This window comes from Glycine max, chromosome 18 (genome assembly GCF_000004515.6).
Source record: "Glycine max cultivar Williams 82 chromosome 18, Glycine_max_v4.0, whole genome shotgun sequence".
NCBI classification, from domain to species: Eukaryota; Viridiplantae; Streptophyta; class Magnoliopsida; order Fabales; family Fabaceae; genus Glycine; species Glycine max.
The window spans coordinates 37,983,308-38,008,144 of NC_038254.2; the positions used below are offsets into that span (position 1 = coordinate 37,983,308).

The 24,837-nt window shown below is 32.1% G+C and overlaps 1 protein-coding gene and 1 pseudogene across 1 annotated transcript; one reads left to right on the plus strand and one right to left on the minus strand.

Annotated features, from left to right (window-relative positions):
• Positions 1-1,279: 1,279 nt before the first annotated feature.
• Positions 1,280-2,549, minus strand: LOC102661539 (F-box protein At4g09920). Its single transcript, XM_014770645.1, has 4 exons — positions 1,839-2,549; positions 1,596-1,736; positions 1,468-1,506; positions 1,280-1,369 (listed from the first exon to the last, which is right to left on the minus strand). Exons 1-4 carry the CDS (start codon positions 2,547-2,549, stop codon positions 1,280-1,282), a joined length of 981 nt encoding a protein of 326 aa, XP_014626131.1.
• A 16,520-nt stretch (positions 2,550-19,069) lies between these two features.
• LOC100790722 (uncharacterized) lies at positions 19,070-24,406 on the plus strand (annotated as a pseudogene).
• The last annotated feature ends 431 nt before the right edge of the window (positions 24,407-24,837 follow it).

Here is a 24,837-nt window from a genome sequence, read left to right on the forward strand (position 1 = left end):
CTAGTTGCACGTAAATTTAGATATAGTGTACTCCTTGATAACATAGATGCCTCTATGGTTTTATAGAAAAAAATCCCAAATTAATTTTTCAATTAAAAAATTCAAAAATAAAATTGCAATTTTGCAAATCATCTTCAAAAATATCTGTATGATCTGTTGGTATATAATTGCAAAGTTAAAAAATCTTTCTTTTAGGACATGATTTTCATCCCTTTATTTACTCTCACTAACTGAGTGAGTTAAAATTTTTTAATTTGAAATATAACGTTTAAAAAGGTATTTGGATACTATAAATTTGAAATTCAACTATAAAATATTTTTATATAAATTAGGTACAAAAAACTAATTATATATTTTTCAAAATATTTGTATAAATAATAAAGATAAATTAATATATCTATGAATTTAAGTATTTTTTAAAAATATTAAATTAAATTAAGATAAGACATGCGAGAATTAATTTTGAAAAATATTTGTATTATCTATTGAGATAAGATCTCACAAAAAAAATTCTTTTGGTAGATAATCCTATCTGGATCTCAATGATAACTGAGATATGTATATAAAATTTTTAACTTTGAAATTCAACTTTTTTTCAAAAAATAATTATGCATTTATTAATCGGATGTCCCCCAACTGACAATAATTATACATTTTAAAATCTTAATATATTCAATAAATTATATATTTCTTACAAATTCAATATCTTTTTAATATTCCTTTAAGTTTTATCTAAATCCTGAAATAACATAGACCCAAATTTAAAATTTTGTGAGCCACTAAAAAAAATCCTGAAATTATAATTTTGATTTAATTATTTTGATGCGACAATTGTTAACTAATCTTAGGAATTATATTGTGATATGCACTTTCTTCTTTTCAATTACAATTTGCATAACAAGAGGTAAATTACATTTAATGACGTTTGATTTAACCTTGCTATAACACTCATGATTAAGTTGAAATGTCAATGTGGATGTTGCGTACACGGGCATATTAATATAATTAAAAACATATTACCTTCTGTAAGCCAATTTCATTGAGGCACAAACATATAATTAGAATTCAAATCCTTCATTTGTGTAGGTGTATACATAAGTGTTTGTTAAATTGAAAAAAGAACATAATGAAAAGACCATGTTCAAGTTCGTCAAAACCAACACCACTGCATCTGGTACTAGTCAAAAGCAACACTACTTAGGAACTAGGAAGCCTAATAGAATGTCATTCAAAGGATAATTTACACGTGATTGAAATCCTTGGACACGATGATAATCTTTTAATCATTTGGAACTTTGCCGCTAGAGGTGAGAAACCAGTACTGCAGATTGTGAAGGCGCATAAAGCTCTTGCATTCTGCATAATATATCTTGCAAATTGAAATTCACACTCCCATCCTTCATATTTTTGGAAACGGCATGTTTTAAGTTTTGACGAAAGACATTTGGGAACAAGATGTGAATATACCCAATTTTCATCATTACTGGTTTTGTTGAAAGAATTTCCCTGTAAAGAATAAACACCACATGAAATGTCTTAAAAACACAATGCATCAATTTAAACCTTATCAATCGTATTCTCCAAACTCAACAAACCTTATCAATCACAAGAATCTGAAGATTGGGACAACAATGCAGCAATTTAAGCAACCAATCCCAATAATGGGCGTCAACGATAAGCTCCAAGTAGGTTAAATTAACAAAAGTGAAAAGCCCGACGAAAGTAGTCCGCAGTTGCTGCATTAGTCAAAGTAGCTGCATTAGCCAAAAGCAAAAGAAATTTGAATGACATCTCTTTTTGCCAGTAGTTTCAGTAAGCATCAAGTTGGTATATATTACCACAACATCAGTGCGGAGAAACTTGACGTTAGATAATGTTGGTAACTGAATACAAGCTAAATAAGCAGAATCACTAATATCTACTCTGACAAGTTTGGACAATCTCAACTGGTCACCGCCATGACAATAAGAACTGGTAACTCGCAGAGAACTGATAAAAAGATCTTCAAGAACTGGACATGCAGCAAGAATTTCAACAAGACATCTACATTCTCGTAAATGAACCATCTTCAGATGCAGTGTTTTAAGTGATGGGAAATCACAAGATGAAATCCCTCTAAGAGTTGGCCCTGACAACTCCAGAACCACAAGATATCTGCTACTGAGAATCGAACACGACAAAGTAATCAACGGATTGAGGGAAAGACTTACATGCTCAGCTCTGTGTTCTATTGCAGTCATTATCCATGTGCTTACAGTATAAACGTCACAAAAGGAACACGCAAGGATAAACCTTTTGATGGGTTGTGCCACATCTCGGCGGAGCATAACTGTGTAAACAGATTGAACTGAACGATACCAGTAGAAGAACGTTCGCTTTTGCAAATAACTTTCATCGTTGAAGTCGAGAGTGGAAACTGAGCGCCATAGAGGGCCCCATCGCTTAGAAAGTATACCTGTGGCAACAGCTTGTTTCGTTGGCAGAAAAGACAGGATGTGACAAAGGAGTTCGTTCGGTAAAGAGCTAATCCGATCTACCGTTGGAGACATTTTCTCCATTCAACTGACGCAGTGAACAGAGAGGAAAAGAAAAAGGAGAATAAGAACTCTGTGTGTCTATATATACTCATTGTTAATAAGTTTGTTATCTTTTCAAATAAGTATCTCAAAAAAATTTAATTTAAATAATAATTTGTGATTAGATAATTATATAATTTTTTTTTATATTGTTAATTAGTACATAAACATTCATTAAACAGAATATATCATGTGAATTTAAGAACAGTGAAGTTGATCCCACATAAAACAAGAGTATTCAAAATTACAAATGATCAACAATAACTGTTATATTAAAATAAAATCTACATATAGATTAAAATATTTTAAATTTTAATTAAAATTTCATGTAACTATAAAATATTTAAAAGATTTATAAAAAATCTCTAAAAAATCTAGATTATTATATCTTATAATACCTTAAACCTCTTGATTTTTATTTTATTTTAGATCAAAGTTTCCAACGCATTTGAAAACTATCCAAAACTTTTCATTTTTGTTTTTATTTTTAAAATCTACCAATTAATAATAAATCAATTTTTAAAAAATATTACGAGATTGAGTATCGTTAATTACTCGATTGAATAACGAAGTAATGTTTTTCTTCACCTTGTTAATGATTAAAAACAACATAAACCACTGCTATTAATTTTAAAACTAGATTTTTGACCCATGCATTATACAGAGTTAACAAAGTATTTGAGAATTTTTGTTTGGATTTTATTTTATACCTAATGTGAGTTGACTTAGTGTGAATACATGCAAAGATGTTTCAAACATCAAGTGTAATCAGCTCCATGACATGATACTAAAAGTTTTCTTGTATAACACAAATTTCATGTATATTTCTCTTTGTATTTAACAACTATCAAAAACAAAATTTTAGCTTTTTAATTTCTATCTTTTTTTAGACTTATCATAACACAAACATTATAAAGAATTAAATTACAAACTTATGAAACATAAATTAGTCAATAGTCGGGTGAAGCACCTAATCTTGTATATAAGGAGGAAATTTTCTAATGCTGAATGTGAAAGTTGAAGTGTGTCTCATTGTTTATGATATCTGAAAAAAGTGGCAATGGTCACGAAGATGACTAGTACACTGGGTCAGCTCATGATGATATTGGCCTTAAATTTTGCCATGGACTTCATGTTGCGTTAATTACCTCAAAGTTTTTGTCTGTTATCATTTTATGCATGCACACATATATAATTGTATTTAATGATAATATATATATATATATATATATATATATGCACCGTATATTTACTAAATGACATCTTGTGTGCATCTAAATATACAGGTCAAAGGTACAAAAGTCAGAAAACTATCATATGAATTTTATAACGAATTAAAGTGGTTAATCCTGCAAAGTTCAAAGTCATGTGTTTACAGTGTACATGTCTCTGTTCTTCAAATTAAGATAGGACTTTATTTCATTAAGCTAAAAAAATTAGTTTAATTTATGAAAAAGTATTGTCCAAGTAATTTTATGGTGGTTTGCCTGATATAGCTTTGATATATGAAATAGCATTCATGATGCATGACAGCATGAGTCTACCCGGTTACGTATTTAGTCTATACTAGACATACACCCGTGGGTTGCATAGGTTTATAAATAATTAAAGAAATATTTAAATAAATTATTTGTTTCATAAACTAAATTTAAAAATATAATTGTTAATGATATTTTATATCATTTTTTGTTAAAGAAGATAAAAAAATTACATATAAATTAAGATATTTTTTATTTATCTATATATTTATAAGAGAATATTCTAAAATGGGAGGTTGAGCACTCGACTAAAGTTGGTTACCATGAAGATAAAAACTTATTTGATTTGTAATTTTGAGAGGAATAGTAAATTTTGGAATAAGATATTCTATAGTTCCTTATCGTGTCAATTTACAATTCTCGGTTGTTGGGATTCATGATCAATAGAGATTAATGGTTAATGATAGATATTACCTTAATTTCTTTTTACCTTTCGAACAAATAAAAATGATTGAATTTTTTTATAAAGTAAGCATTATGTATAAATTTTATAAGAACAATATAAGAATAAAGTGAAATTGACATAATAAAGTAGTTAAAGAAATATATCTAATGAAAGAAAAATAGTCAACCATAATGGTAAAAAACATAAAAATGATGCAAATAAAACACCGAAAATTATTCATTAAATAGACTTTTTGTATTTATTTTCTTTCGTCGGAAACCTATTGTTGAATTTTGTTTTCTTTGGTATACTCCTCTTTAAACTTTGAAGTAAGATTTTCATAAGAGGATGTCAGAACAATTTGTTTATTTGTCTTTCTCCTTAATGGACTTTCTGAGATTCAATAAACTGCATTTGATGATGAAGATGCATCTTTTGACTTTTAGGTTTTTTTTATGACAGATTGTTTTTTCACATTTTTCTTTAATGAACTTTCTTCTTCTTTTGATGATGTATCTTTTGACTTCTTGGATAGTTGTAGCTTTAGACTTTGACCTCTGACTGTTTGTTTATTCGCCTTCTTCTTAATGGACTTTGTGAGATTTGATAAACTTCTTCATTAGATGATGATGAAGATGTACATTTTGACTTATTAGATGTTTTTAGCTTTGGACTTCAACTCATAATTAGTTCTTCACCTCACTCATTTGATGATATTTGTTGTGGTGAAGTGGACTCCTTTTTTTTTAATAAAAATATTAATTAGTGGATGAAACTATTAATATTTTGTACAAGAAGTAAAAATGAAAATAAATTATAGATATGATTACCTGTTTAATTTCTTCGAGGAGAGAATTATGCTTAATGATATTTTTTGGGATAAAAGTCCTAGTGATAGTATAGGTTTGAAACCCTTCCTTCAAGTTGTGAGCTATGAGCATGATTTCAAAAACAAAAAGTGTGTTTGCAAAATGTATACAATATTGGGGATATCCTTATTTGATTGCATTTTTGGTGTGAAGGAGTTTAGATGTTGTTGTGTTTAGAATTTGTTGCGCATCTTGATAGGACATTGTGAATGTTGCTACACCAATGTCATCAGAGACTTTCAATTGTATCTTGAACCTATTTTTTTTAGAAGTTTTAATATTTATTTAATTATGTTATAAAAAACAATTTATTATATACAAAACATTAAACCTTGTTGTTGGGTACTTGACTGTTTGGATTCTCTATAAGTGTATTAATTTTCCTCTTTTGTAACTTTCTTTTGACATCTCTCATATGTAACATACTTCCAATCAAACGTGTCATCGATCTCATTGATTGTTGCATGAATTGTGAGCACATTGTCCTGTTATTTTATATATGTTAAAACTAAGAAAAAAATAAAATATTATTAAATATTATGAATATGAAGGTCATGGTAGGTTAACATATCTGCGATTCTCATACCCATATCATGGATATTATATCTTGCAAGGATCTTCTATTTTTTGACATTCTCTTGTCAAGATCAATGTTTGCAGAACTTGGAGAAGATGGTTCTTTTATTTGATGTTGCTCCATTTTTTCTACAAAGCAGTTATTTGGAATAAAATTTATAATTTTTTAACTACATCAATCAAAGAATTAGAATAATCTAACAATTTCGTTTGTTGAATGTTACAAAATGTGTATAATAAAATAAAATAAAACAAGGAAGTTCATTTGACCATATCTTGAACTTTGCAAAATCAGGATTGTCTATATTGATATAAATCCTTGTACTTGAAGTTGAATTGATTGAAAACTCATCTGAAAAACAATTATTAAAATATAATTGTTAGTAAATTAAAATTATTATAGTAAATAAAATATAAAAAAATTTATTGTAAGAATAAAGTATGATATCAACTTAATTAAATTAAAATTATTTATTTATTAAATAATTTGAATTGAAAACAATACTTAAGATAGTAAAGAAACATCTCAAATAAATAAATAGACATCAAATTAATTAAAAACGCTAATATAAAAATAAAGGGATAGGAAATTATGGATGGATTTTTATTTAAATGTTATTTAAGAATTTTATATATATATATATATATATATATAATATAATATAATATAAATTAAATTAAATTTAGAAAAATAATTTTGATTTCCATAGTGAAATGACAATTGCTTAATGTAAACATTAAATACAATTTAACCATCTATTTATCTAGTTATCCATATTTCTTTTGGTTGAATGATATATATATATATATATATATATATATATATATATATATATATATATATATATATATATATATTATATAGAAAAGAAAAGCGTTAGAGTAGTAACATATATAAAGTGTAGAATATAAATTTTGTAAAGAATTTTATATGTGTGAAAGTAATCAAACCTCTGCATGATAGAAGTGATCGCAACTATCTTTGATCCTTCTTCTTGGATGTTGATTACCTTTTCAAATTGAATAATATATAAAATGTAAAAAAAAGATAGTTATAGAATGTAATATAGAACATTGAAGAATGAGGGTCCTGAACATGAGAAGCATTTAGAGGTCAATAAAATTGAATTGAAATATTTTGATATAGGTTTTGTTACGTCGTGAGTAACATTGAAGAAGGAAGAAGGAAAAGAGAAGTGATAGACACAAAAGAAGAATGCTCTCCTTTCTCCAAATCATCATTGCTTACGTGGCATTGTAATAATAAGGAGCTCAACTTTTATATACTATCTTTTGAAGGTTCCTTTAACAGGTTTGTATGCATCATTTGTTGAGACAATTCTTAAATTATGTATGGTGTATAAGTTTCCCTCTTGTAAAATATCATTGAATGTTGAAATCATATTCTCCTGTATCTCTACATACAGTGGAGTTTCCTGTTGTAATATATTTAAAAGTGCAAATCGGATTAAAATTAAAAGTATTAAATAAATTTAATCAATATAAAATTTGTTTAAAAGTAATTTAATGTATTTTTTTTGCATTTTGTGATATGTAATATTGGATATAGTAAATAAAATTATATTTGTAATAGTTAAAGTTGATGTGAAAACTAATTTTAAATCATGAACTTTGTTGATGTGAAATATTTATTTTTATTTATATTTATAGAGTAGAAAATATATTAGAATTTAGAAATTATTAATATGAATAAATTGAATGATATATAAAATGTAAAAGAAAATGGTTATAGAATGTAATATAGAACATTGAAGAATGAAGGCTGTGAACATGAGAAGCATTTGGAGGTTAGTAAGATTGAATTGAAATATTTTGATATAGGTTTTGTTATGTTGTGAGTAACATTGAAGAAGGAAAAAATATGTGATAGACACAAAAGGAGAATACTCTCCTTTCTCCAAATCATCGATTTTACTGACGTGCCAGCATAATAGCGAGGAGCTCAACTTTTATATATTATAAATAGATTATTACTTTATTTTACTTGTTTTGACACACTTAAAGTAAAGTAGCAAATGTGAATTGCTACTTTGAAGTTAACAAAGAAGTAGTAATTCTTATTTGCTACTTCATTGTACTTTTTCTTACGCACATAAAGTGAAGTAACAAATAAGAAATGCTAATTCTTTGTTAACATCAAAATAGCTATTATTGTTTGCTACTTCATTTAATTTTTCTAATGCACACGCGAGGAAATATTCACATTGGCTAATTTAATGAGACACGTGAACCTTGTGGGTGAAGGTGTAATTTGGATAAAGGACTCTTCCACCTATAGTTGTTTTCTCGTTTTCTTCACGCATTCAACAAATATAGCTCTTCCACCTTAATATTTTGTTGTTCTATAGGTACATTGATAACAATTATTGTTGCTCCAATTGTAGCATTTGTGTATATGAATGCGAGGATGTATTGGTGACGAGGGTTTGACATTCGAAGGGACACAGAGAGCAATTAAGATCAAATGTGATGTTAGTTTTGATGTATTAAAGAGGAAGGTTCATGACACATTAAAGTTATAGGAAATCAAGCTATAACATCTAGGTTCAAAGTTGGTGGAAAATATGTCACATTGCATAAATATGGTGATCATGAAGATATAGAAATCATGATTAGTGTTTTTGATCAACAAAATAGTGGGACAATAATTGAAATTTATTTTGAAGTAGATATTGTTAGTTGTTCTAATATCTCATTACAAGGTGGGGCAGTTTGTTCTTGCATGTCAAGTGGGCAAAACTTATCATCCAATGAAGGACAAGCATTAACAATCATGCAAAGAGTTGCGATTTCAGATGATGATGATGATGACAACAACTATATTGTGTCCAACTCATTTGCTAAGAAAACATCCGAGGAGGAAGATGTAGTTGATGGTGATTCTACTGGCACAAATGACGAAGCAACGCCCTTTTAGACAAGCTAGCTTCTTGAACCACTTTCAATATCTGAACCTGAAGAAGGTATGTTTACTTTTAGTTACTCTTTTTTATAAAATAAATAAATGTGTGCTTTATTAATTTAGTACTTTACTATTTTTGGTTTATAACATCTTGAATATTTAATGTAGTGTTACTTTAGTTTGCTAAAGTTTTTATGCTTTTTAGTCATTTTTTTTCATAAGTCTTAAAACAAAATATTTATATATTCTATGACTACTTTTTCATATTAATATAAATTTCTTTAAGGACAGATTCAAAGGCCACCTTGGAATGATGCATCCCATTATTCGTACATTAATTGGAGTCACGTTGATCATGAAGATATTTTGGGTGAAGATGTGCATAATTCATGGAATATTGGAGATGAGTTAAACAAAGGTTTAGAATTTGAGACTAAAGAGGAATTAAAAAATTCCTTGTTCCAATATTCCCTAAAGATACACCAAAAATACTTTATTGTTGAATTAAAATCAAAGAAATACATTTTCATTTGCCCTAACATGGAGGATGTGGCTGTCCATTCTATATGAGGGCAATTTTGCCACTAAAAACTAATACTTGGAAGGTGACTCAATGGGGTGGTCAACACACATGTTTGAATCCAACACTAGCACAAGATCATAGCAAGTTAACTTTAGATACAATTGCAAATAACATAAAAGGTATGTTTTATTTTTTTTATTGATTGTGTAGTTTGAATAGTTTTCTATGTTAAAAACATGACTAATGACATTATGTGTTGTTATTTTGTGTAAATAAGGAGTGGTGGACAAAGACCCCTCGTTGAAAATCGTTGTGATTTAGGAGACAATTTCTAATCAATATGGATACAAAATATGAGGGCGAGCCCTGGTGCAGCGGTAAAGTTGTGCCTTGGTGACTTGTTGGTCATGGGTTCGAATCCGGAAACAGCCTCTTTGCATATGCAAGGGTAAGGCTACGTACAACATCCCTCCCCCATACCTTCGCATAGCGAAGAGCCTCTGGGCAATGGGGTACGAAGTTTTATGGATACAAAATATCTTATAAAAGGTGTGGAAAGCCAAATAGAAAGCAATAGTTTGTATTTTTGGTGATTGGGATGAGTCATATACTTCCCTTCCTGGATTTATGAAATTTGTTCAAGCTTTCTCACCATATTTCTATTATTATATTTGTAATGATGAAATTGTCACTACTAAAAAAATATAGATATAAAGTCTCTATGTTAACATCGGTTTTTCACACGGTGGCATATTTGTAAATAGATGCAATTCATTAACATCGGTTTCCCAAAAATTGATGTTAACATCGGTTTTTTTTTAAAAAACCGATGTTAACGAACTCGGTTTTTAAAAATGCCACACTAATATCCACTTACTCTTCTACGCTGCACTTTCTTCCTGTCTTCGTCTCAGCTACGTTCTCTTCCTATCTGTTCTCGCTCTGCACTCTCAGCTGCGAGTGTTCGTTTCAGGTTCATTTTGTCTGTCTCACCTCCGTTCTCACTGTGTCTCTCCGTCTTAGCTCCGTCTCGTGCCGTCAGGTACATTATTCATTTAATGTAGAATGACATTATGAACTCTAAAGTTAGCTTGAAAAGGTGTAGAATGACATTATGGTTAGGCATTCTTCATTTCACACTTGAAGTTAGGCATTCTTCGTTAGCCATTATGAACTCTGAAGATAGTGTGGCATTATGAACTCTAAAGTTAGGCATTATGGTTAGGCATTATTCGTTAAGGCATTTGAAGTTATTAATTCTGTTCATGTTGTGTTTGGCACTTGAAGTTAAGCATTCTCCTAGACGGTGTGGCAAGCATCCTAGACTAATTCTTTGTCATTTAGTGAGCTTCTTTGTTCAGGTATGGCTTAATACATGTGCATTTCGGGTTACAACTTACAAGATAAGCTAACTCCTACAGATTTCTAGTTCAATTGAAGATGCTGCCTTAAAAGTTCTAACTGACAGGTGGTATGATACATGCAGGAGCCATGCTCATGTGGGATCTGCATATATATGTGGTGATTGGTACTTGGTGATATTGATACTGCATTGGACTCTGAAAAGTAACTTTGTTCACATTATTAACTGATTGGAATATTTGTTATTTTGGCCTTGTTGTTCTTGTCATTATATTATTGCTGCCACAAATCCATTGTATCTACAAGTTGCATAGAAACCAATGATTTTTTTCTGCAACTGTTACTTGTTAAGAACACTTTCATTTGATCTGATCAAATACCAGTAATCCTAAATGCACATATAACTAGTTGCATTTGTCCTTTTGGTTATAGCCTTATAGGGGACCAAACTTATGATGTTAAGACTAAGGAAAATATAGAAACTACTAGTTTATTACATACTAGAGTAGGGAAACCTACTTCATTGTACATGTAAAGTTTTTCTAATGTGACATGTTAGATATTATCTTGTGAAATTGAAAATTTTTTGTATTGGATTGTTACCCACTATACAAATCATGGTTGGGTTGTTTGAGAGTTTGGTGGTATAGTGCTTCATTTATATATTTATCCCATGGTTCTCTTTCATCTTTTGTTTGTTCCCTATTTGTTTGATGCCAATGTCAAAATTAGTTAAAGGCTTCAAGTACTTATCAATTTGTTGTGTTTGTGAAATATCTATCAATGTTTTTAGGAATGATGGTTGATGCAGGTGGTGATTGAGCTGTTTATTGGATTGTTGCTCTATTTTTGGATCGTGTTGATTGCATCGGGGAAGTTTCTATCCATACACCCTGACTCTGAGGAGAATAGGTGACTACGGATGCTACCTAGGTTGGCTGCTAGTTATCACTGATCTTTCTGTGTTTAGAATAGATAGAGGCAAGTAGATCTAGTATTGTTTCATCCCTACCTTTTTCCGGCTTAATGTAAATTACTCATATCCACAGTTAATATTATATCAGTATGTAGTGGTCATGAAGTTGTTGCTTAAGAGTTGTTAGTTAAAAATGTCTAACCTTCAATGTGATTTGTAGGCACTTTTTTGTTTTGATGTTTGCATTATGATCACGACATTCATTGTTGGACATTATATTGATCATCATCACAGGTACATATGTTTTTCATAAAGTTTTGATGCTCTTGTTTGTTACCAATGCTTTTATTGCTTGTTGGCTGTGATTAATGAGTATTGATTTATATACAAGTTATGTTCATGATGAGTGAACCTTAGATTCCCATTTGAGATTGAATATAATGATTCTTGCGGATAGTTTGCATTAATTGTTGTATTGCATCTTGAATTGTCTGTTTGGATAGTTTAGGAAGAGTCATATTTTTATAGTACATTCATGTGTAAAGGTTAAGTTTATTTTTTTTAAAATTTGATGAAATTTTGGTAAAATGCATTTATCTTTGTTCTCTGAGTGCATACTTGATTGTCATGGAATTAACCTCATTGCTTTCATGTCATATACTTGGAGATCAATGCGAAATGCTACCAAAATTTCGTCAAATTTAAGAAAAAAGAGTTAACCTTGACGTATGAATGTACTATAAAAAATGTCTTTCTGAATGGGATAGGGCCACACCTTTAATGAGAAAGTGAGATTTTCATGCATGGAAAAACTTTGTAAGTATCACAGAGTTATTAATTAGATGGATCAAAGTTAGATGAATGCAAGTCACATGAGCCTTGTATATAAGGAAGGTGTTGAAATTCACCTCCGAAAGAAGTAAACCAGATGAGGATGGAGAATATTTCTATCCTTGTATAAACTATTTGAACGGAGACGACAAGTACTCGACGACATACAGGAACATCTACTGTGTGATGGGATTAAGAAGAGTTATACGACATGGATATGGCCTGGTGAATTGACAAATATGCAGAGGGAGTTCCAATCTAAACAGATTGATGTACAAATAGGAGATCGCTTAGGGGAAATGATTCATGATCTTGGACAAGAGTCTTCTTAGCAAGTACAATCCCCTATGTATGATACATCACAAAGTGATTTGAAGAAGCCCTTATATCCAGGGTGCAAGAAGTCTTTAACACTGTTGTCAGCGATGTTAAGTCTGGTTAATGTCAAGGCAAGATATGGGTGGGGTGACAAAAGCTTCACTTCCCTTCTTCAGGTAGTGCATGATATGCTTCCAGAGGAAAACACGTTGCCCAAAAGTTACTATCAGGCGAAGAAGATACTATGTTCGATGGGTATTGATAAGTGCCAAATTTCAGTTTTTTGGGATTAAATTGTTAGCACTTATCCTTTGATTGTAATAGTTTTTTCCAAATTACCCTTAAATGTAGTTGTTTATATATATTGTATATTTACTAATATTTTTGCTTAAATATGAAAGATTCATCCATGATTCTGTAGGTTTTTTGATGGACCCAAAAACAAAGCTTTAAGGAAGGGAAAAATGGTCATTTCACGAATGTTTCTAACCATAAATTCACCCAAGCTAGCATCTGGCTCGCTTGGGATAAAGAGAAAACTTCAGCCATAAGCAAACCACTCGCTTGAGTGAGCTGCAGCTTGTCTGGGTGAGCTAATCCCTTTAGGCCTAAGTAAACAAGCTCGCCTGGGCGAGCTCCCCCTGCACTAGATGGCTTTTTCTATAAATAGCCATGTAGGGGAAGAGGAAAAATATATACCAGCAGCCTGAAATCAGTAGAAAAACATAGAAGAAGAAGAAGAAGAAGAAGAAGAAGAAGAAGAAGAGGAAAAGTGGAGCCGATGCACTGCAGAGTTACGACTGTGGATCACTTCCTTTGTCATTTCTCTTGTTAGTCTTGTGCTCTACACAATGATCAGTTAGTGTTTCTAAAGGATTGGATGTAATCTTTGTACCCTTATGTATCTCTTTCGATATTATATATGTATTAATCTTTTTTACTTATTGTTGGTAATTTCATTCTACTCTTAATGCTTGATTCTATTTGGTCACTAATATCATGAAATTGGATTTTAAGTGAGATTGGGAAGTAATCTTAGAATTTGAACCGAATGATTTTACTCTCTATGTTACGTTGCTAGGAATAAAGCATAACATTTTGATTGCAAAAAGCACGAGAATATAATTGTAATGCTGAGATATTTACTGTATATGCAATGGATCGATATTTAGTAAATGTTCTTAGGTTCCAAGTACGAGGAATCAACTTGGGATAATTATGTGTGATCAGTAATGTTAGAAAATAATTTATACATGTTAATCTTATTAAGATACTAAGGGTATGAATGATGAAGTCCAATCCTATGTTTTCCTGAATTAATTTAAATCGTTTCCACAATTTTCGTATTTCCAATGCACTAAAATTTCGTTATTTCCATATTTCTATTAATTCCGCTATTTTCAAATTTCTGTTAATTCCGTTATTTCCGTAAATCTATTATTTCTACTATTCTTTTACTCTCAGTTAGTTAAACCAAAACCAAATGACATTCAATTGAATTTGTACATAGCTATTAAAATTATAACCTTTATCCGAATAAATTAAGTAACTCAAGTCCCCGTGGAGACGAACTCTTTTATAAATGTGAAACCTACAACAACAATTGGTATGCTTGCCAAAAGTCCTAACAAGTTTCTAGCGCCGTTACCGGGGACCTGAGTCATCCAGTTAGTTCTTTCGGATTTAAACTTTCAGTTTGATAGACTAATTTCCTTTGTAAATTTCTTTTGATTTTTGTATATATTTCCTTTCGTATTTTTTCTTTCCTTTGTACTTATTGCTTTCATTATAAAATTTTGTATAAATTTTCTCTTACTTTTATTTTTCACTAACCATGGTGCTTACGGGTTATCGTAGTGTGTTTTTTTTTCCTTTATGCGAGGTAAAGCGCTAGTGGATTCAAAGCCATTTGATCCGAAAATTACCAACATTGAAAGGAAGAATAGGAAGAAAAAGAAACAAGCAACCGCTAAAACACCGGGTAAGTCTTCTTCTTCTGATTATCTTTTGAGTGATAATCCACTTGTATAAAATAACATGGCTGAAAGAGGAGAAGGAAATAGATCACCAAGGAGGACTCTGGGTGACTATGCTTATTAACAAGGCCAAAAACATTACAATAGCATAGTCATTTCTTCTTTCAGTAATAAGGTCGTGGAATTAAAGTCAACACTGCTTAGTCTAATTGGCTCACACCCCTTTGCTAGAATGGATCATGAGGATCTATACACACATTTATCTACCTTTATGGAACTATGCAGTACTATGGGAGCTTCTGACGAAGATGCTGAAGCTGTCTACCTCAGAGCTTTACCATTTTTACTAGCAGGTAAGGCAAAAACATGACTCCAATCACATCCAAATAAAAGCCTCAACACTTGGGAATAGGTGGAGGAGAAATTCATAGCGAGGTTCTTTCCTCCTTCAAGATTTTTTAGTGCAAAATCTGTCATCATGACTTTCTCCCAAGGATCTGATGAACCTCTCTATGAGACGTGGGAGAGATTCAAAGCTTTGTTGTAGAGGTGCCCAAACCATAACTTTGATGATGCTGCATAGCTGCTGCATATCTTCTATAGTGGTTTGAAACCTTAAACCAAGATGATCCTTGATGCCTCAGCTGGAGGCACTATGATGTCCAAGAGTCCAGAGTAAGCCATAGTAATCATTGACTCCATAGCAGCCAGTGATTATTAAAGTCATCACGATAAAGCTCCAACTCAAAGAAAAGGTATAATGGAACTGGGCTCTCAAAATGTAATTGTAGCACAAAAGAAACTCTTTACGCAACAAATTGAGGCCTTAACAAAGCAGATAGGCCAACTTCCTCAGCAGTATCACCAAGGTGGACCATAGAAAACACAATAAGCTTACCATGTTCAACAAATTTTGAGATGTAATTTTTGTGGAGGTAACTATCAGAATGACCACTGTTCAGCACCTAGTGATGGACAACAAGAAGAAAAGGCCTATTATCTGCAAAACCAAGCCAGACCTCAACAAAAATTTCAAGGAAGCTACCAAGGCTATAGGGGTGGCTCAGGTTCAAATCAGCCTTATGGCTGGAGACCACATAATAATGCATGCTCTAGTCCAAATAACACTTCTTTTTTAGGTCATTCTAACAACTATTATGGAGGTTCTTCAAATAAAGGTCCACAACAACAACAAGCTCAACTAGATAGATTGTCCAAGATGGAAGATACTTTAAACCAGTTGATGCAAGTATCTATCTTAAACCAAAAGAACATTGACACTTCTATTAAAAATCTAGAGGTTCAGGTGGGACAACTGGTGAAACAAATGTCTGAGCACGAAAGTGGATCCTTCTCAGCAACCACAGAGGTCAACCCAAGAGAACAATGTAATGCAATTACAGCTAGGAGGGGGATAGTGGTTGGTTTGAAGGACGAAAGTGAGTTTAGTGAGAACAAGACAAATGAAGGAGTTGTGAAAATAAGTGATGAAAAAGAAGTAGTTGAAAAAGAGCAAAAAAATGAATTATTAGCTAAAGAGAAGCAAGTAGAGAAGCAGAAATTGCCAGCATCTAAAAAAGGAAAAGTTATACTTGATCATTCACCAATTCAACATCTTCCTTATCCAAATGCACCATCAAAAAAGGATAAGGAAAAGTAGTAGTCACGTTTTTTAGATATCTTTAAAAACTGCAGATTAGCATTCCCTTTTTAGAAGCATTAGAGCAAATGCCAACATATGCCAAATTCATGAAATAATTGCTTACAAAGAAAAGGAGAATCATGGATGATGAAATAGTAGAGCTAGAAGCAGGATGCAATGCAATCATCCAAAAATCCATTCTGGAAAAATCATGAGATCCCAATAGTTTCTCAATTCCTATGACTATTGGGAAATTATCGGTGGGCAGGGCACTTCTTGATTTAGGTGCAAGAATCAACCTCATGCCCTTATCCATGATCAAACACATCAGAGAAATTGAAGTTTGACCCACAAGGATGGCATTGCAACTAGCTGATAGAACTATCAAGCATCCTTATGGTATTATTGAAGATGTGTTTGTAAAAGTCGACAAATTTCTCTTTCCAATCGACTTCGTGGTGATGGACATGGATGAAGACAAAGAAGTTCCATTAATTCTTGGCAGACCTTTTATGAAGACTGCCAAAATAATGATTGATGTAGATGATGGAAAACTTACTGTCAGAGTCCAAGGTGATGAAGTGCAATTTAATGTCTTCGAGGCCACAAAGCACCCAAAAGATAAAGGGAAGTGTTTTCAAATGGATGTCTTGGATGAGGTAATTTCTGACTCTAAAAAGTATATTCAAAGAAAAGATGGGTTAGAAAAAACATTGACTGAAGCATTTGAGGAGATAAGTGAAGTTGAAGCAAAGAAAATTTCAGAATGTCTCCAACAGTTGGATGCCTTCAGAGAAATTCCTTGCAACCAATCTCTCTTTGAAGAAATAAAAGAAGAATAGAAGCCAAAGGAAGTAGCAATAGAGCTAAAAGCCCATCCACACTTCAAATATGTTTTTCTTGTAGGTAATTCACAGAAACCAGTCATCATTAATTCAAATCTCTCTGATAAAGAAGAAGACTGGTGAAAATTTTGCAAGACAACATAGGAGCAATTGACTACAGGTATTAGTCCTTCTTATTGTGTGCATAGAATTATAATGGAAGAAGATTATAAACTTGTAGCTCAGCCACAAAGACGCCATAATCCAACAATGAAAGAAGTGGTAAGAAAAGAGGTAGTCAAACTATTAGAGAAAGGAATGATATATCCTATTTCTAATAGCCAGTGGGTAAGTTTAGTAGAAGTAGTTCCTAAAAAGGGGGGTGGGGGGTATGAATGTTATAAAAAATGAAAAAAATGAGTTGATTCCAACTCATATTGTTACGGGTTGGAGAATGTGTATTGATTACAGGAAGCTCAACAAAGCCACTAGAAAAGATCATTTTCCATTACAATTTATGGATCAGATGCTAGATAGACTAGCAGAGCAACAATATTATTGCTTTCTTGATGGGTATTCAGGATATAATCAAATCATTGTTAATCCTGAAGATCAAGAAAAGACAGCCTTTACTTGCCCTTTTGGTGTTTTTGCTTATAGAAAGATGCCCTTCGGTCTGTGTAACGCTCATGCAACATTCCAACGATGCATGCTTTCTATTTTTTCTGATCTCATAGAAAAGAGTATTGAAGTATTTATGGACAACTTTTATGTTTTTGGATCTTCTTTTGATAAATGTTTGTCTAATCTTACCACTGTACTAAAACGGTGTGTTGAAACAAACCTGGTACTCAATTGGGAGAAATGTCACTTCATGGTGACTGAAGGCATTGTGCTAGGTCATAAAATCTCGGTGCATGGCATTGAAGTCAACAAAGCTAAAGTGGAAGTCATTGAAAAATTGCCACCACCAACAAATGTCAAAGGCATCAGAAGTTTTTTAGGACATGTCAGATTCTACAGGCGTTTTATCAAAGATTTTTCTAAAATTGCCAAATCTTTGAGCAATCTTCTAAATAAAGAAGTTTCATTTCCTTTTGATAAATCATATTATGAAGCTTTTGATACTTTGAAACAGAAACTGGCCTTTGCTCCCATAATCACTGCTCCAAATTGGACACTAGATTTTGAAATAATGTGTGATGCAAGTGATTATGCAGTAGGAGTAGTTCTGGGTCAAAGGAAAAATAAGATTTTTCATGTCATACACTATGCAAGCAAGGTTTTAAACGAAGCTCAAATAAATTATGCCACAACTGAGAAAGAATTGCTTGCAATAGTATATGCTTTGGAAAAATTTAGATCTTATTTGATAGGATCTAAATTTGTGGTTTTTACTGATCATGCTACTATAAGATATCTATTAGTTAAAGCTGATTCTAAACCCCGACTTATCAGATGGATTCTATTGTTGCAGGAATTTGACTTAGAAATCAAGGATAAAAAGGGAAGTGAAAATTATGTAGCTAATCATCTGTCTAGGCTGACCAGTGATGAGGTGACCACACAAGAACCTGAGATTCAAGAAGAGTTTCCTGACAAAAAGCTATTCAACATTTAAATAAGGCCATGGTTTGTTGAGATGGCTAATTGTAAAGTAGTTGGTGCACTCCCGGATGATCTAACCTAGCACCAAAAGAAGAAGTTTTTTAGGGATGCTAAACATTTTGTGTGGGATGATCCTTATTTGTTTAAAATTGGAGCAAACAATTTCTTGCGAAGGTGTGTAACTCAGGAGGAGGCAAGAAGCATGCTGTGGCATTGCCATAGTTCACCTTATGGAGGCCATTATAATGGACAGAGGACTGTTGTCAAGGTTCTCCAATATGGTTTTTATTGGCCTCACAGGACTTACCCTTTCCAATTGGTTTATGGAAAATCTTGTCACCTACCTATTGAGTTGGAACATAAAGCTTTTTGGGATTTAAAATTTCTGAACTTCAACTTAGATACAATTGGTGAACATAGGAAGCTCCAACTCCATGAATTGGAGGAACTAAGGGTTCAAGCTTATGAAAATTCCAAGCATTATAAGCAAAAAGTAAAAATCTATCATGACAAAAAGCTATCAAAAATGAATTTTCAGCCTGGTCAACAAGTATTGTTATTTAGTTCTCGATTAAGATTGTTTCCAGGTAAGTTAAAATCTAAGTGGTCTAGACTGCATCATCAAAGAAGTTATGCCACATGGAGCAGTGATACCAGAGGACCCAACCACCGAAAGGACATGGACTGTGAATGGTAGTAAAATCAAACACTACCTAGGTGGAGATTTCAAGAGGATAATCATTGTTGTCCAACTGCAAGAAGCTTGAACCACAACAAAGACATCCAACTATAAAGACGTTAAAGAAGCACTCCTGGGAGGCAACCTAGTATTTCTAAACCTTACTTTTTAATTTTCTTTTCGTCTGATTTCATACTTGTGTTATCTAAATATTGTTTGTTTAAAACTATTTATAAATTATTTTAGGATTATACTTATGTTAGTTTTTTCATAAAAAAAAACCAGACCCTTAACTCGCTTGCACGAGTGAACGTACAAGAAACATAAAGTGGGGGGTGAAATCAGATTTCATTCCACCCAGCCACAAGTTCAAAACTTCTTCATATTAAGAACACAAAACCTACCCCTTCAATAGCCAACAATTCATCCAAGTGGCCATCCTTTCTTCAAATTTTTTCATTTCACTTTGTTTCATCCAAGTAAGAATCATCTTCTGTTTAAAAATTTTGATGATTTATGCTATCCTTTCAAACAAAATGCAATTTAAATTGTCGGAAGATTGGCTAATTAAATTGTTTAAAAGTGTGCTGTTCTGAATCATAATAGACCCATTCTTGCTGTTCTACTTGTTGCATTTTTTGATTATGCTCAAACCTTCATTTAGACATGCCTTGAACATGTGCACACCAAGTGTTTGATAAAATGTCACAATGGTTGGACTATGTTTTCTTTTACATTTTAAATGTTGACAAAAGGATATGAGTGGTAGGTGGTCCCAACTAGCTCTTCACTTAGTCTACACAGTTTGCACTAAGATATTACACACAAATAGAGGTTTGGTTGGTCTCTTGGAGACTCCCAATACACCCCTAAAGAATGTCCAAATACAAGGAATTGCAATAGAAAAAAAATTCAGCACTCAATTGTTCTATTACAACAAATTTAACAAAGCAATTAAGGTCTTCCAATTTGTCTTCAATGCTTGTTTGTTTTCTCAAGTGTTTCACTCAAAATTTGGTGAGGCTTTGGTTGCTTCAAATCCAATGGAGCTCATAGGATGGTTAACCTCGAAGACTAAAAAATATTCCTTCAAGAAATGCACCAATTCCCTCTTCCAATCCTTATTGTAGGCAACACTTAAACACAAAAAAAGAAGAAGTAGACAAGCAAGAAACCAAAAGATGAAATGAAAGCTAAGCCAAAAGGAAATTTAACGTGACATTAATTCAATGAGATTTAAGAAAAAATAAAGCAAAAGGACAACACCACAAGCCAAGGTGGAACACAAAGGAAGTCCTAGAATGACACTAGATTAGACTGACAAATTAAAAACAAGACTCAAAGCAAAATTCTAGTTATGTAATTTAGCAACACATCTAAAAGATGAAAAACTCCAAGGAGTCAAATAGGCTTGTAAATACAACTCAAAATAATCAACAATTTGCAAGCAAATCAAGCATACACATTTTTTGTTGTTGTTCTGGACGTGTATTTTGATGTTAATCTTTATCACCTTTTCTTGCTCATTTCTTTTTCACTTTTTTCATTTTTTTCCATTGTTTTTGTCCAGATGTATATTTTATCCAGTTAAAATTTCAGCTCAAAACTCAAAGTATTCAAGCCATGGTGGAGTTAAGAAGACAGTGTGCCAAAACTGACAACAATCAGAATTTCAACCTAGAAATCAAGAGTAGTGTTTATGCTACTTAAGGCTTGGATAGTTACAATTTGTGTTTGCTTATGCTCAATTGTCCTGAATAACACAATTAAAGAGAGCTTAAGACTTATTTGGATTCACAAATCCAGCCACAACTCAATTTCTTCATAGGCATCATATAGGAAACTTAGAAAACAAAAAAAAAAGTTCAACAAGACTACTCCTAGGAATTGATTTAGAACATGTTACAAACTAAATAACATGCATGAATTAGACTCAAAATTAAAATGATAGGATAAGAATTGCAAGAAAACATGAACAGATGTATCTAGAATTTAATCAACAAAATCAAAATTGAACACAAACTTAGAACATAATGTGACAATTATTATGACTAAACATAACTCTAAGACAACATGAATGAAGTGATTTACACTTAGATTTTTGTTGTTTTCTTTTCTAATCAATATTTTGCAAGAAAATTGAGATCTAACGGTTCAGCACAAGAAGATTATGACTGAAAAATGATAGAACCTAAAATCAACACAAAAAATGATTTAAGAGTAGATCTATAAAATTTGAACCATAGAAATGCAAGAACAAGTGTAGATCTAAGATTTAATCGGTTTATTTTTTTTTTAATCTAATCTTAACAGCACCAAAACACAAGAAAATGGAAGAGATACATGGAAAAGAAGATGAAGAATGAGGAATTAAAGTGAATTGACCGAACAAAAAGATAAAGGAAGCAAAAGAACATCACCTAGATGAAGATGCTCTTGATACCACATGATGTAGCTCCATGTAAAGCTTGTAGGCCTTGGATCTTCTTCATCAATGGAGTCCTTTGATTCTTGAAGATCAATGGTAGTGGAATGGAGAAGGAGGAAAGGTGATTGGAGATGCCACTTCAAGGAGAAGATGAGTCAAGAACAAACTCACCACCATAGAAAGCCATGGATAAGAGCTTGAAGGTAGGAGAAGATGAGTGGATGGAGAGGGAGAGAGGGGGGCACAAAATTTATGCCTCAAATAAGGTCTAACTTTGAAGTCTAATTTCTCAAATGATCAAAGTTCCAAAAATTCACACACAAGGCCTCTATTTATAACCTAAGTGTCACACAAAATTAGAGGGAAATTTGAATTTCTATTCAAATTTCACTTGAATTTGAATTTGTGGAGCCAAATTTGGAGTCAAAATTTCACTAATTATAATTAGTGAATTTCATCTATGGTTCAGCCCACTAATCCAAGATCAAGTTCAAGATTCTCCACTAAGTGTGCTTAGGTGTCATGAGACATGTAAAGCATGAAGGACATGTACAAAGTGTGACTATATGATGTGGCAATGGGGTGTAGCAAGCAAATGCTCACCTCCCCCTTAGGCTGGTCCAAAATTTAATTGGATTGGGCTTCTCCCAATTCAATTAAATTTCTCTCCCAACACACAAATCAAATAATGCACTTAATTCATGTGAAATTACAAAACTACCCCTAATACAAAACTAGTCTAGGTGCCCCAAAATACAAGGGTTGAAAAATCCTACATTACCAGGGTACCTTCCCTACACTATGGAGCCCTAAATACAAGGCCCAAAAATAATGAAACCCTAATCTAATATGTACAAAGATAACTAGGCTCATACTTAGCCCATGGGCCCAAAATCTACCTTAAGGCTCATGAGAACCCTAGGATCTTCTCCTGCATCTCTGACCCAATCTTCTTGGAGTCTTCTATCTAATACCCTTGGGGGGTAGGATTGCATCATGTACTCTCTGAAGAGAGATATGCTTTCACATTTTGGATCGAAGAGCCATTATAGATATGCTTGTCATCTTCCTAGAGGAAAGAAGTAATGGGGCTCCTCCTCTATTGAGAGTTCTAGGGTGAGCTTAACCGAGAGTCTCAGATATGTGCAACTTTCTTTTTTGGTTTGTTTATCTACTACAATTTCGATAACTAAGTTTTTGCTTTGAAAGTTCTAGCCATTTTTTATAGCAGCAGGACAATATCTCATGTCTAAAGTCTCTAATGACTTTTTTCATTCATTTCAAGATGCGAAGAGTAGGATTATTCCTTTTTTTGGGTAAATGCAAAGGTCATTCCATTACAAAATGAAGTGGTGTGTATGAATCTACAATTACTAATGTTGATACTGTTGTGTTACATGAGATGGGTAACAATGGTCAACTTATTAAGGTATTTTACAACTTAATAACACAAGTCACATATGCATAGTAAAATTATAGTTTAATAGAATTCTTAAAGCATTGAATTATGCTCTTAGTTTGAGAAAAAAATCAAAATTTTAATCACATGATGCTTTATTTATGCCCCTTTATTTAGTTTGGATATCTTTTATCAAATTTTTAATGTCCTTTTGCCTTGTTAGTTCTATTATGTGGGGGCATACAAAATCTTATTGAGTGACCTTCTCTTTTGTCCACTTCGATTTTTTACCATTTGGGGGTAATTTTTTTTTTCAAAATTAGCAAATGGGTGCAATTTTTGAATTAATTCTCATTTAGGAGTAAGTTGTAAAAGTAGTTATGACCTTGTAAACATAAGTCATAGATCTTTATACGACTTCTATTTACAAAGTCATAACTACTTTTATGATTTATCCCAAATGAGAATTAATTCAAAAAGTGTCCCCATTTTGTAATTTCAAAAAGAAATTATCCCTAAATGGTAAAAAAGTGATCCACTTCGTCACCTCACATATCAAGTTCTGGTGGTATATTGTAATTGTTTTATTTGGGTTACGTTTGATAAACAAGCCACTCCTTCTATTTGTCTCAACAAGATCCCTTTCCACGTATCTTCATATGTTGTGGACCATAAGACATTTTAAAATTAACACCCCTTTTTCAACACAAGAGGTTGTTGTTGTTGATGGTGTTATTGAAAATTAGGATGTTACTTCAAGTTCATCTTCTAATGGGGAAAATGTTACTGCGAATGTGCAATGAATTGGCACAGTATCAGACCATTTGATAAAGGTTATCAAATGATACTATTACCTGGTGGCATGTACATAGGGTGCCCTTGTGATGTAGCAAAAAGTGTGGTAGAATCAAAATTGTTCCATTTGGAGTTTTGTAAGTTGGAGACACCTGACAAAAGGCAAAGACTTGTCCGCATGTATGATGTGAAAGGCTTGGTTGTCTCATCTACTTATTTTTTTGAGACCAAATTATGAAATCCTATGTTACCTTTTCCCTCAAGTTGTCCAAATAGTTGGCTCATGTAATAAATACTCATATTTGTCGTTTGCATCCATTGATTGATATATGATTGATTAGTATATTTATTTTGAGCCTTTGGGGGGAATGTAGTTAGTCCTAGAAAATCCAATGCACTGGTAAACTTGATCTAGCCAAATTTGAGGTCCGATTAGTCCAACTTCAGTTCAAATTAAATTATATGGTCACTCATAAAAAAAGAACCTCAAATTTGTCTTAAATATATTTTTCATCTCTACAATTTTTTTTTCATTGTAGTCCTTACAAAATGTGTTTGTTTTATTTTTCATTTTTAAAGTACTTTAGATAGCACTTTGAATGGTAAAAAAATATTTTGGACAGTGAAAAAGTGTTATCTAAAGTACTTTAAGGATGAAAAACAAACCAA